The sequence below is a fragment of the Pongo pygmaeus genome, chromosome 4 (assembly GCF_028885625.2).
Source record: "Pongo pygmaeus isolate AG05252 chromosome 4, NHGRI_mPonPyg2-v2.0_pri, whole genome shotgun sequence".
NCBI lineage: Eukaryota > Metazoa > Chordata > Mammalia > Primates > Hominidae > Pongo > Pongo pygmaeus.
Window position 1 is genome coordinate 78,700,082 of NC_072377.2, and position 15,222 is coordinate 78,715,303.

Here is a 15,222-nt window from a genome sequence, read left to right on the forward strand (position 1 = left end):
AGGACCTAGGACCTAGGACCCAGTGAATCTCAAAGAGGGAGTGTCACATGGGTCCCCATATGCTTCACTCCCGGAATCTGGAATCTGCCCAAAGCAGTAGAGAGACTTTGAGTCTACCCCAGCCCCCACGCCTTTTAAAAAACTCCCTGTGCTCAGAGAGCAAGTGTTTTAATATTCGTTTTACAGATGTACTTTCAAGCAAATGGCCAGCTTTGCCTTCATTTTCTCCCCATGGGACCGCCTCTTTCTGGAATAATAATTTACACTTCCTGGGTCTCCCTCATTTGCACATGATGATGGCGATAGTCATGATGGTAAAAACAACTAAGGCTTCTATTATCCACCCTGGGCACTGTTCTAAGCAATTTATGCAGATTAACTCTTTCAATCCTCACAACTTTATGAGGGAGGTGCTACTTTAATTCTGATTTTACAGATGATGAGAGGGAGGCAGGTGAGGTGAAATAACTTGCCAGTAAGTGGGTGGTCTGAATGGTGTCCATGCTCTTAACCACTGAGGTCTCCAAGACTGGAATGTAAAGGAACCACTAGCCATCATTAACTACAGCTTACACATCTCAAACAAGCCATGCTAGGAAATACACTCACTTCCTCCTAAAGAGGTCAATTTTATTATTTTGCATGTATCATGTCATAAAGTGGATATCCATTCACTCACTTACTTGCTCCTCTATTTCCAACTTCCAAATCAACTATTTTGTCCTAAAGCAAACTATTTCTTAAAAACCTATTCATCATAAAGTTTGCAGTTTTTGTTTTGGATTGTTTTATTCTCAGACCATACCCAGCTGTTTCCCTCTCCTTTCTACTCACTGCCTTAAGTTACGCTCTTTTTTTTTTTTTTTTTTTTTTTTTTGTGAGACGGAGTCTTGCTCTGTCGCCCAGGCTGGAGTAAAGTGGTGCAATCTCGGCTCACTGCAACCTCCGCTCCTGGGTTCAAGCGATTCTCCTGCCTGAACCTCCCGAGTAGCTGGGACTACAGGCGCACACCAACACGCCCAGCTCATTTTTGTATTTTTGGTGGAGACGGGTTTCACCATATTGGCCAGGCTGGTCTCGAACTCCTGACCTCGTGATCTGCCTGCCTCGCTTCCCAAAATGCTGGGATTACAGGTGTGAGCCACTGCGCCTGGCCAGGTTACTGTCTTTCATCCCTTAAAACTTTGTTGTAACCAGCCCTGCAGGTCTTCTGAAAGTGGGTTGCCCAAAGATGGCAGTGGCCCCAGAATGGTCTGCCACACTGTAAGCATGCTCATTGCGCTCATCATTCCTGTATTATTCTCCTAGGACTGCCTAACAAATACCACTGACTGCACAACTTAAAACAACAGAAATGTATTTCCTGATAGTTCTGGAGGCTGGAAGCCTGAAATCAGTGTGTTAGCAAGGCTGGGATCCCGCTGTGCCCCTTCCTAGCTTCTGGTGGTTGCTGGTAGTTCCTGGCATTCCTTGGCTTGCAGCTGCATCACTCCAGTCTCTGGCCTTTTCCTGTGTCTCCTCTGCAAACACATTTCCCTCTTCTTTAAGGATACTGGTCATTGGACTTAGGGCCCACCCTAATCTAGTATGACCTCATTTTAACTTGATTACTTGACAAAAACCCTATTTCCAAATAAGGTCACTTTCACAGGTTCCAGGTGGACATGAATTTTCAGAGAATGCTGTTTAACCCGGTGCAATCTCCAAAAGTCATTGTTAATAAAAACATATTGCCTGAGCTAAGGATGCAAAGAGGTGTAAGTCACAGCCCCTGCCCTCCAAGAAACTAGTTACAGAGGTAGTCCTTGCACTGAGAACATAAAGACAGGAGTCACTAAGAGCCAACTAACTGGAGCCAAATGACAATCTAGGGACCAAATGGCAGCTGTACACAAGGAATTCAGCCAAAGGGGCACAGTCACTGAGGATACAGCTGCAAGACTTCACTCAAAGGTGAGGGTGATTCAAACACATCTGTGAGGAAAAAATTGAAAAAGCAAAGAGAAATAAGGAGAGCTTATCAGAAACACAGCTCCAAGGGGAAGAGTGTGCCTGGCAGAATTTTATTTCTTGAGTTTCATGCAGAAATGAAAGACTGAAGGGATGCAAATACCTACCATACTGAGTATAAGAACATGGTGAATTACTCTTACTGTACTAATAGCATGGTGTAATGCCATAACAATTAGCATGCTTTAAAGTGCTCTCTTCACTGGGCACAGTGGCTCATGCCTGTAATCTCAGCACTTTGGGAGGCCGAGGTGGGAGGATCCCTTGAGGTCAGGAGTTTGAGACCAGGCTGGCCAACATGGCAAAATCCAGTCTCTAGTAAAAATACAATAATTAGCCGGCGTGGGGGCGGGCACCTGTAATCCCAGCTACTTGGGAGGCTGAGGCAGGAGAATCGCTTGAACCTGGGAGACGGATGTTGCAGTGAGCTGAAATCACTCCACTGCACTCCAGCCTGGGTGACACAGTGAGACTCCTTCTTAAAAAAAAAAAAGTGCTCTCTTCTTTCAGTAATTTTATTTGATCTTTATGACAATCCTGGGTGTCATCAGAGAAAGGGACATCATATTTTATAACCAAGGATCCCAAGGCTCAAACAGTTAAGTAACTTGCAAATGTCAAAGAGCAAATCATTTGTAGAGTTGATATGAAGCATATTTGCCTGGATATTCCTCAGTTAGGAATGTCCCCATGATGTTGGCTCGTGGGCCAGCCTTCCAGTATTGATTGCATTGTTTTTGGTCCAAAGAAAGCATTTAAAGAAAAAGAGAATCCTGCAAGAAATGGGAAGTTTTTCTAAAAGCTACGTGAATCTCAAACTGGAATTGTGAAAAACCTTCCCCAGACATCTGAACTGGTTTCACTAAACCTTCTGAGGATGTGCAAGTGTGTTGAAGTCTCCTTTAGGCCTTCAGAGACTTAATAGGATCTAGTGGGCTTCTGCAGAACTTCATTGATTATCTTAAAGAAATAGGGGTTGAATGAAACTTTGAGGGCACTCAGAACACTGAGAAGTTGAGGGGAAGCTGAGTAAAAAACAAGAAACTACATTACAGGATGGTATGCCAGCAGAAATTGACAATTAAAACTCAGTATCTGATCTCACCAATGTGTAAAGTTATACACAGACGACCAGATCTTGGCATGTTTTGAAAATTTTCTGATGAGAATCTGCAACTATGACTAGCAACGGAAAGCAAGCAGGAAGTCTAATGTTGGGCTGAGTATCTGATGATTTAATGTGTTTCCCTGGATTTTCCTTTGCTTAGCAAGCAGGTAACTTGCTGAATCTTCTGCTGGCTGTCTTTAAAAGTATATTTAATCTTGAAATGCTTTTGATTCTAGTGTGATTCACTGAGTCTTGGTTGTGCATAGTGCTACACTGGTTGCTATGGGAGAGTACAAAAATATAAAAGACAGTTCCTGACCAAAAGAAAATCCTATCTAATTCAGGACACATGAGACATATAGAATAAAAATTATATAAGTGTGGTTGCAATGGAATTTGTAAGCAGTTATTACTCAGTTCTCTGTTCAGATGCAACTTCTTGAAAACAGGCCCTCCTTGGCTACGCTTTTTAGAACAACAGCCTGTCCCACCTCCACATCACCTGTTGGCCTTTTTCCTGCTCTGTGATCTTTATGACACTTATTACTATCTGAAATTAAATTGTTGCTTGTTTACTCTGCTCCTAGACATACTATCTCTGAGGGCATGAGCTTTGTCTTATTCTCTGCTGTATTCCTAGCACCTGAAGAAATGTTGGGAACATATTAGGTGCCCATTAAATGGTTGTTAAATAAATGAATAAAATACATATTAACCAACTGAGAATGGACTAAGATAGCTTGGATTAATGCTCCTCACATTTGCCTGATAAGACTCATCTAGGCATTTGGAAAAAAATTTGCTGCAGGTTCTGATTCAGTAAGCCTAGAGTGGGGCTCAGGAATCTATAGTTTTAAGACATATCCCAGGTGATTCTTTTAATAGGACTGTCTGGGAAACATGCATTACTACAGTAATAGAGGGTTGGTGGGAAAGAAAAGTGAATTGATAACAGCAGGTTGCAGAGGTCAGTGGCTGCTGATTGCAATTATCTGGAGGAGATTTTAAAAATACTGATACCCACTCCAGACCAATGAAATTAGAATCTCTTAGGTGGGGGCAGACTTGGGCAGGGTATTAAAGCCCAAGGCAGAGCCCTCATGATGTAATCACCTCTTAAGGGTTCCGCCTGTCAACACTGTTGCATTGAGGATTAAGTTTCCAATACATGAACTTTGGGGAACACATTCAAACCCTAGTCCCTGGGACTACTAATGCTCAGACTCATTCTCAAAGATTCTGCTGTATTGGATATAAGGGAGTTTTTTTTTTTTTTTTTTTTTGTATGTGTGTGTGTGTGTGTGTGTGGCAGAGAGAAGAGAGAGAGAGAAGCAGCAGTGTTGCTAATTAGAGGTTTAGAAAGAAAGAGGAGAGCCTGGCCCATATAATCTTCATAATATCAACAGCTATCATTTATTGAGCAGTCACTATGTATCAGCCACTGTGATGCCTGCTTTGCACAGAGTACCTCGTTTAATCCCCCACAAAAACTGTAGGAGGGAGGCACATTGGCAGCCCCATTTACAGACATAGGATGAGACTGGGGAGGATTACAAGGTTCTATGACTAGGGATTGGTAGAGCTGGGATGTCAGCCTAGAACTTATAACCTCTGCCAAAAACATGTCTGAAGAGAATGTCAACAAGGAGAAATTCTCTGTGGTAGAGGTCACGTCCAGTCATTTTAAGCTGTTTGCTGTGCTGTGTTGTGCTATAATTCTTTCCTCTTTGCTGGCAAGCCTTAAGCAAAGCTTGTTCCACATCAGCTGGCATGGATGGTGCTGTGGGGAAAAAGGAACCAGGTGGGGTGAGGTTAGCATAAGGCAGAAGGATGGAGGAGGTGGTGACAGCACTAGAGACTGACAGCAATGCCCAGGGACCATCCTGACCGGCAGGCTGATGGAGAGTTTCATAGAAAAGCAGCCATAGTGGGAGAATGTAACTTCTTGGGGAAAATGTAGAGCAATGGGGTAGAGGTACTAAAAGTGGGGTGTTAGTGGACTGTGAGGCTCAAGTCATCCCACAGGGCTTCTAAAGGAAAAGACGGTCCACAATTCCAGAGGGCCAGGGCCTCTCTGGGCTTGCATTACTACATATAAAGTCATTTGTGTCACAGAGCTGGGCTCTTCTAAATTTTACTATTTTTTAATTTATCCTGGATTTTGGGTGGGGGCTAAGACACATTTTCTTAAACCTTTTCATTTCTATCATCAGCATTTCTTTTGAGGCCATTTTTACACAAAGAAAAATAGTTTTGACTTTGCTCTATTTAATCATTTCATGACAGTTACTGTGTAGGCAATAAGGAACAGAGAACAAAAAAGCTATGCTGAGATAAAGATGTGAGGTGACTGGTGAGGCTCACCCACCAGCTAGGCAACTCGCCTTACCACTTCCTTGCCTCCAGCTTTGAAGGATAACATAGAACCTCATATCTCAGCCAAACTGCCATACGTCATGGAACTTTAAGATGTCTTGAGAACAGCGAAAAACATGAATGTTAACTGCTTTTAACTTTTAGAACACCAGTATTGACATTACAGCTTCAAATGTTTGCATCTACTATTCCTACTTTAAAGCTTAAAAAGCATCATAGCCCAAATGAAAAAAATAGGAACTTAAAAATATGTCTAGGAATTGAGAAGTTAACCACAAATCCTGAACTAGGGGCTAAAGTCTGAGGCAAGTTGATTTGACATGGCCTCAAGTTCTCTTCCTCTTATTTATATGGCTAAAAAAAAATTAGGGACATAAGAACATTAAAATGAAGTTTAAGGAGAAATGAATCACATTTCTTGGCTTTTACATGTTAAGAAAGATGTGTCCCTGGTTTCTTTAAAATAGGCTTCAACAAAATGAGATGAGAAAAAGATTGGAGAGGGACTCCAAAGAAACACATGCAGAGCTGATGTACTCTTGGCCTTCAATAGCACAGAAAATCCAAAGGGACTTAAAATCCAGGCCCATTAGGCACATGGATTCACTTAAAAGCAACCAGCTAGTTCCCATTGCACATTGAATTTGAGAAATATCTCAAACGGAATAAGCTTTGAATAAAGCTTTTTTTTTTTTTTTTTTCCTGGAATGTGCTAGATTGAAAAAGAGGGAGACTCAAGAGCAGGTACTAATGTGTTTATATCAGAACTTATCAGTGAGACTTCTGCATTCCATTTTCTCTTAGTGAGTTTATGTTTATCTTTTTAGAGACAGGGTCTCACTCTGTCACCCATGCTGGAGGGCAGTGGTGCAGTCATAGTTCACTGTAACCCCAAATTCCTGGGCTCAGGTGATCCTTCTGCTTTAGCCTCCCAAAGGGTTGAAATTACAGACATGAGCCACCAGGCTTGGCCCTCAATGAGTATTTCTGTCTGCCCTGTCTGCCTTTCATTCATTCAAAGGCAGCAAAAGTTGACTTCCCCAGCATGTATAAGTGGAAGGAATCAATAGGGCTACCATTACTCAGAATGATGCTGACACTGTTTTAATAATTTAACATATATTTTGAGGTAAATACTTTTGGTTGAGCAAGAGACATACATAGTGCCTAACAGCATGAGCTCTGATGCCAGATTACCAGGTTTGAATCCCGGCTCCACCATTTGGTAGCTGCTATGTGGTCACATTACTTCATCCTGCACCTGCTACCTCATGTGCAAAATGGGGATAATAATCATCTCCTACCTTTTAAGTTGTGGTGAGGATTAAATGAGTTAATACATCAAAGGTGCTTATAACAATGACTGGTATATATAAGTGCTCAATAAATATTAGCTCTTACCCCAATCTCCTCCATCCTTCCTCCCCCATTTTGTTTCTGCTTGCTCATTTGTTTTTTTAACTGGCAGAGTCTGGAATTTGTGCAGCGGACTGCTCACCTGCACATGTGCATGTACTTCTCTCAGCCAATTAAGGTAACACCACTTCCCTGGCTAGAACGGAATGGTAGGTGGTACAATTCTGGCCAATGAGACACAAGTTTCCTGGGGTAAGGGTGTGTTCAGGGAAGGTTCCTTTCCAAAACAAATGTCTTGGAAAAAATGTCTAATTCCTTATCCTAATGATGCTGTTTCTACATGTATAACGACCTGTAACAGCACAGCCATCTTGGCACTGTGAAGGGACTAAGAAGAACAGTGAGAACAATAATGACGTTGTGTTGAAGACTTAATCAACCCTGAAGTTCCTGCCTCTGGATCTGTTAAATGAAATGATAAATTTTCCTTATTGCTTAAGCCATTTTGAGTAGGGTTTTCTGTTATTGTATCTGAAAATACTAACTGGTTGATATTTCTCGATCATCTACTATGTTCAAGATATTTTATAGGGAATACAAAGTGTGAAACCCTGAACCTGATCTCAATAAGTTTTTCAGATACATGAGGTAGATAAACCATAGACAGAAAACTAGTAATGTCAGTGATATGGTTTGGATGTGTGTCCCCACCCAGATCTCATGTTCAATTGTAATCCCCAGTGTTGGAGGTGGGGCCTGGTGGTAGATGGTTGGATCATAGCGGTGGTTTCTAATGGTTTAGTACCATCCCCCTAATGCTGTTCTCGTGATAGAGTTCTCATGAGATCTGGTTGTTTAAAAGTGTGTGGCACTTCCCCCTACTTCCTCCTGCTCCCACCACGTAAGACATGGCTGCTTACCCTTTGCCTTCTGCCATGATTATAAGTTTCCTGAGGCCTCCCCAGAAGCCAAGCAGATGGCCAGAATCATGCTTCTTGTACAGCCTGCGGAAACGTGAGCCAACTAAACCTCTTTTCTTTATAAATTACCAAGTCTCGGTTATTTATTTATTGCAATGTGAGAACAGTCTAATATAGCCATGCAGTAAATGTTAAGTGCTTGGATTGGGATGGTCTGAGAAAGCAACACAGGTGGTCATATCTGAGGAGAGGCCTCAAAGAATAAGAAAAACACAGATGGGCAGAGAGAGGAGGGAACATTCTAAGTAGGGGAAATAGTGTAAACAAATGTAGGGGAGAGTTAGGGATTAGTTTGCTAGGGTTGCCATAACAAAATACCACAAAATGGGTAGCTTAAAACAAGTTTATTTCTCATAGTTCTGGAGGTGTGAAATCCAAGGTCAAAATGTCCACATGGTTGATTTCATTCTGAGGCCCCTCTCCCTGGTTTGTAGATGGCTGCCTTTTTGTTGTGTCCTTACATGATCTTTTATCTGTGTGCATGTATCCTGGTGTTCCTTTGTGTGTCCCAATTTTTTCTTCTTATACGGATATCAGTCAGATTGGATTAGAGCCCACCCTGATGACCTTATTGTAATTTATCTTATCTTTAAAATACAGTCACAGTCTGAGGTACTAGGGGTTAGGACTTCAAAATATGAATTTTTGGGGTACACAATTCAGCCCATAACAGAGATGAAAAGGGAGTTTAAGGTCAAAGATTAGAGAGCATTGGGAGGTAAAGTTGAAAGGTTATGTTAGGGTCAGATAGTCAGGTAATCTTGAATACTGGGCCTAGATTTTACTTTTGCAGCAGCAGGGAAGCAACATAGATCTTTAAGAAGAATAATTTGGCAGCAGTGTGTCACAGGTGTATAATAAGGGAAAGAGTGGGAGTATGAAAAATGGGTTAGGATTGCTGCTGCATATAGTCCAGACAGGCACTGATAAGAACTGAACTCAGGAGAGGAAGTTGAAGGGACTGAATGAAAGAGAACCTGAGAAGGAAAAGACAAGATGTATGTTTTAGTCTGTTTTCTGTTGCTATAACTGAACACCTGACTGGGCTATTTATAAAGAAAATAAATTTGGTTTTTATTGTTCTGGAGGCTGGGAAATCCGTGGTCTCAGGGCCACATCTGATGAGAGCCTTCTTGCTGGTGGGGACTCTCTGGAGCCCTGAGGCAGTGCAGGGCATCATCACAAGGCGGGGGAGTTGACCAGAGAGAGCCAACCTGGCTTTTTATACAGACCCACTTTTGTGATAACTAACCCACTCCCATTATAACCCATTAATCCATTAACTCATGAAAAAATCAATTAATTTATTATTTATGAGGCCTGGCCCTCACGACCCAGTCACTTTTTTTTTTTTTCCGTCCAGGCTGGAGTGCAGTGGCACGATCTCGGCTCACTGTAAGCCCCGCCTCCCGGGTTCACACCATTCTCTTGCTTCAGCCTCCTTAGTAGCTGGGACTACAGGCACCCACCACCAAGCCTGGCTAATTTTTGGTATTTTTAGTAGAGACGAGGTTTCACCGTGTTAGCCAGGATAGTCTCAATCTCCTGACCTCGTGATCGGCCCGCCTCGGCGACCCAGTCACTTCTTAAAGGCTCCATCTCCCACCACTGCTACATTGGGGATTCAGTTTCAACATGAGTTTCAGAGGGAACCACCAAGCCATAGCAATGTATGTTTAGAATTTTCCAATAGCCAAGCCAGTGGAAGCTGTGCCATAATAATTCAGCTTGTAAAAAAAAGAAGTATTATCATTTAGGGTTGTGAGGCCTGGAACATAGGGGTTCCAGCTTTCTAACACTGAGGACTACCTGTTTGAAAATGAATAGGTTTCCTTTTTGGGTATGGAGTATTCCAGAGATGTTCAAAAATCAGTTTTATAAAAAGGATAAAAGTACCACGTAGGAGATTGATTAGTTATTTTTCATCTATGGTTTAGGGTCAGAAGCCTAAAGCTTTCATTTAGAACCCAGAGTAGGTAAAACATGTAGCTAACATCCTAAATTGCCCAGTATTCTCACAGAGATAATCTAGGGTAAGGTAGTTCTCCCCAACTCTGATTGGAGTAGACCCTTTTGTTGTTTAGTTTGGGCAATGCTCAGCATGCCTGAAGGGCAATGGATGTTATTTCAGTCACCAGTTGGTATATAAATAGAGTGAATGGGCTTGGGAAATTAAGAATTTAATCACCAAAATGAAAACTTAGAATTGCAAGATCTTTTGTATTAAAAACTTAGCATATATGACTTTCATAGGTTGTAATCACTAGACAAAATGCCTGTTTTAAAAATTATTATCTTAAAATTTTTTTAATTACAAAAGACGTGTGCCTAATTTCTTTTTAAAGTTGAAAGTAAACTATAAAAGTACCCTTTCATCCTCCTCAGTCTAGCTTCCTTGGGGATAGGCACTATAAACATTTGTATCTGTAGCATTCTAGAACTTTTACTGAACATACCCCCACCTCCACCCCACACACATAGAAACACACATTTTTGGAGCTATTTATTAAAAAGTATATATTATATATTTATATATAGTATGCATATATAATAATATACTTTATCTACATATATACCAGTATATGTGTATATATTATGCATGCAAAGGTATATAATTTTTCTTTAATAAACCAGTACTTGCATTAAACATTCCAACAATTTACATTTTATTTATATATATAATTTAATTAGTACATATATTCTCAAATGGCTCATATTTTAGTTATCTTCTTAAATAATAAAGCAAAATACAGAATAAAGTCTCATACAGATTATTTAAGAATTAGAAAAACAGGCACTCCAAGGAAATTATAGTGAAACAATACAATTTTCTGTTGGTTCTCAAATATAACAATATGTAGGGTTATTCTATCCTGAACATTTTCATTGGACTCTTGAAGGAAGAAAAATAAAATGATTTAATATGTCCTTACACTTTTATTAATAGACAAATATTTCCAGGTACATGTAGTCAAAAGTAGGTCTTTTTCCTTGGTTCTCCAGCCCCGTAATTTATTTCTCCAGGGGCCACTGTTAAGCAGTTTCTTATATATTCTAAAGATGTATCTTAATGTTCTATACATTTAAAATAAGAAAATATTCAAAAAGCAACACCATATCAGCACCCACCAAAATCACTGGACTTGCATGAGAGCAGGCACACCTCATTTTATTGCACTTTGCAGATATTATTATTATTATTATTATTTTTTTACAAATTGAAGGTTTGTGGCAACCCTGCATTGAGCAAGTCTATCAGCACCAATTTTTCCAACAGCACGCGTGCTCACTTCGTGTCTGTGTCACATGTGGGTAATTCTCAAAATATTTCAAACTTTTTTGTTATATCTGTTATGGTAATCTGTGAGCAATGATCTTTGATGTTATTATTATAGTTGTTTTGTTCCGACAATATTGAAGTTAGGCCAGTTAGTAACCCTATAATGGCCTAAGTATTCAAGTGAAAGAAAGAGCTGCACACCTCTCACTTTAAATCAAAAGCTAGAGATGATTAAGCTTAGTGAAGAAGGCATATTGAAAGCCGGGATATGCCTAAAGCTAGGTCTCTTGCATCAAACTGTTAGGTAAGTTGTGAATGCAAAGGAAGCGTTCTTGAAGGAAATTAAAAGTGTTACTTCAGTGAACACACAAATGATAAGAAAGCAAAGCAGCCTTATTGCTGAGATAAAGTTTGAGTTGTCTGGATAGAAGATCAAACTGGCCACAACATTCCTTTAAGCCAAAACCTAATCCAGAGCAAGGCCCTAACTCCAATTCATGAAGGCTGAGAGAGGTGAGGAAGCTGCAGAAGAATAGTTTGAAGCTGGCAGAGGCTGGTTCATGAAGTTTAAAGAAAGAAGCTGTCTCTACAATCCAAATGCAAGGTGAAGCAGCACGTGCTGATGTAAATGTTGTAGTAAATCATCGAGAAGACCTGGCTAGATTATTGATGAACGTGGCTATGCTAAACATATTTTCATTATAGATTAATCAGCCTTCTATTGGAAGAAGATGCCATGTAGGACTGTTAGAGCTAAAGAGAAGTCAATGCCTGGTTTCAAAGCTTCAAAAGACAGGTTGACTCTTGTTAGGGACTAATGCAACTGGTGACTTTATGTTGAAACCAATTTTCATGTACCATTCTGAAAATCCTAGAGCCCTGTGCAAAATCTACTCTGCCTGTGCCCTAGAATTGGAACAATAAAGCTTAGATGACAGCACATTTGTTTGTTTACAGCATGATTTACTGAATATTTAAAGCCCACTGTTGAGATGTACAGCTCAGAATAAAAGATTTCTTTCAAAATATTACTGGAGTACTTTTGACTTTCAAGTCTTATTATTTAAGAAATATATTTTGTAAGGCTACAGCTGCCATAGATAGTGATTCCTTTGATTGGTCTGGGCAAAGTAAATTGAAAACCTTCTGGAAAGAATTCACCATTCTAGATGCCATTAAGAACATCTGTGATTCATGGGAGATCAAAATAATCAACCTTAACAGGAGTTTGGAAGAAGTTGATTCCAATCCTCATGGATGACTTTGAGGGGTTTAAGACTTTAGTACAGGAAGCAACTGCAAATGTGGTGGAAATAGCAAGACAACTAGAATTAGAAGTGGAGCCTGAAGATGTGACTGAATTGTTGAAATCTCATGATCAAACTTGAATGGATAAGGAGTTGCTTCTTACAAATGAGCAAAGAAAGTGGTTTCTTGAGACAAAATCTACTCCTGGTGTGGTGATGTGAACATTGCTAAAATGACAACAAAGGATTTAGAGTATTCTATAAACTTAGATGATAAAGCAGCAGCAGGGTGTAAGAGGATTGACTCTGATTTTCAAAGAAGTTTTACTGTGGGTAAAATGCTATTGAAAAGCAATGCATGCTACAGATAAATCTTTCATGAGAGAAAGAGTCTATTGATGTGGCAAATTTCACTGTTGTCTTATTTTAAGAAATTGCCACAGCTACCTCAACCTTCAGCAACCACCACCATGATTGGGCAGCAGCCATCAACATCACAAGGCAAGACCCTCTACCACCAAAAAGATTACAACCTGCTGAAGGCTCAGATGCTCATATTTTTTAGTAATATTCTTAAATTAAGGTACATACATTGATTGTTTTAAGATATGCCTTTAGATACTTAATAGACTACAGTATAGTGTAAACATAACTTTTATAGAAACTGGGAAAAAAAATCACGTGACTCCCTTTAGTTGACATTCACTTTACTGCAGTAGTCTGGAAGTAAACCTGCAGTATCTCTGAGGTATGCCTGTTATGTTTATTGCAATTTTGACTTCTATACTCAAAAGAAAGAGAAGGGATAAATAAGGCCATGGAGCCAAAAGCTTATTTGGGAACCTGGGGTGATGAAGGACAAGGAAAGAGTAACTTGGCTATCAAAGGATTAAGACAGACCCTTGAGAAAACTGAAAAATCTCTTAAATATATCTCTTTTTTTAAAAAAAAGTCTTCATGATGATGTAGCAAAAGTCAAAGGTGAAGTATGTTCTATTTTAAATGATCAGACTTCAAATCAACACTTGATTCATTCTTTGTTCCAAGACTTACCACAGCTACAATCCTATCTACACTAAATTTTATGAAACTTAAACCTCCTTCATAATTTTACATTTTGATTTTGAGAAAAACTTCAAAGGAAATGTGAAAGGTATTAGGACTTTAAGTTCTTAAGGGATTTGTTTAACCTGGGCCTTTTTAGGACCAATTATCCATGGATTACACTTACTTGTATCCTTATTTCCTTAGGGATCAATTGTTTTTTATACAAAGGTAGAGGTGTTGATTGAAAAGTTAGTTTTAAGTTTACATTAGTAAAAAGAAAGCCAGAGAGCCAATCAATATGGTCTAGTTCAAACGTGCCTTTATTTCAATGGCAAAAAAGCATTAATCTTATATAATTGTTGAACAGTTAAATACATCTTAAGAACAGTAAACATACATCCTAAATAGCAACTCATAAACACATAAAGTGTATGTTAAAATAGGCCCACCAGATTATACAAGATGAAATATAAATGTTTGTTGATAATTTGAACAAATATCTAATAAAATATTAAGAAACCAAGGTTTTAGGGTGTTAGTTCCTCACATTCCACACAAAACTTCCAATGCTGATCCATTATGTGGCATGGGAGAAATTCTTGATCACTGATTAATAGTATTTCATTTATTTGTAGATAACGTGGGATGCTTTGCATTGACTCTCTGGAAGTTCCTGTTTAAAGAAGTATCAACAAATTAAAAACTGCCCTCTGAAATTTAAGATGTAAATTTTGCTATTACAAATCCTAGAATCCAATCAAGTCTATGTGAGGGCACACGTAACAGCTTTTCTGATCAGGACCTTTTCCCTCAACCTATTTTCTGTACTCAAGACAAAGCTATGAACCAGCATTGGCTGATCTTGGGAAAGAGGCGCCTGTTTGAAGTCTAAAACATCAGCAGAAAAAGGATGGTGGAAGCTTCTGAAGGTAGTTGTACAAGCTCCTCTGTGCCTCAATTTCCAATAAATGGAGAATAAAACAGTTGTATTAAGTGAGATTTTGCATGTGAAATTCTTAGCATACTGCCGGGCATAATAGCAAATAATAACTACTAGACGCTATTATTATTTAGTACTAAAAAGAGTATTAGGCTGCAAGATTTCTAGTCCTGCCTCTGCCACAAACTTGGTGTGTGATCTCAAGCAAGTCATATGGCTTTTCCAGACTTCCATCTCTGAGATGTGAGAGGAGTGATGATGAAGAGGGTTCCTTTTGGCTCTACCAGTCTAAGGGGCCAATGGTCCTAAAACTGGTTTCTTCAAGCTCCCTGACAGCCTGAGAGATTTTTTTTTTTCTCTGAGATTGGCTATATGAGCTGTACATCATTCAGCAAGTTGAATCTTATTCCACAGATAGCAACAATATGAGTGTCACCTCTGTATGGCCAACTCTTTCTTCATACTTGGCCCACATGCTTCTGGTAGAGTTGTTTTCAACCTCCTGATTTGCTTAGATCTACACCAATGAGTGAACAGGTATAGATTCACGGGTCAGAACATATCCATTCAGAGGGAAGTGACATGCAATGAGTTTTTTTTTTTTTTTTTTTGAGATGGAGTCTCACTCTGTCACACAGGCTGGAGTGCAATGGCACGACCTTGGCTCAGTGCAACCTCTGCCTCCGAGGTTCAAGTGATTCTCCTGCCTCAGCCTCCCAAGTAGTTGGGATTACAGGTGCCCACCACTACACCCAGCTAATTTTTGTATCTTTAGTAGAGATGGGGTTTCGCCATGTTGGTCAGGCTGGTCTCGAACTCCTGACCTCAGGTGATCCACCCACCTCAGCCTCCCAAAGTGCAATGAGATTTTTATTGGG

General features: G+C 39.8%; 1 protein-coding gene across 3 annotated transcripts in view; it reads right to left on the reverse strand.

Moving 5' to 3' along the window:
* Nucleotides 1-13,701: 13,701 nt before the first annotated feature.
* ANKRD31 (ankyrin repeat domain 31) overlaps nt 13,702-15,222 on the reverse strand; it is a 174,833-nt gene continuing 173,312 nt past the window's right edge. For 2 of the 3 annotated variants that reach the window (XM_054488523.1, XM_054488524.1), the window contains exon 26: nt 13,709-14,077. In XM_054488523.1, coding sequence (XP_054344498.1) covers nt 13,932-14,077 — 146 coding nt within the window. In that variant the 3' untranslated portion in view covers nt 13,709-13,931. Of the gene's footprint in view, nt 14,078-15,222 lie in introns of all 3 variants that reach the window. The other variant, XM_054488525.2, reaches the window with a different exon arrangement.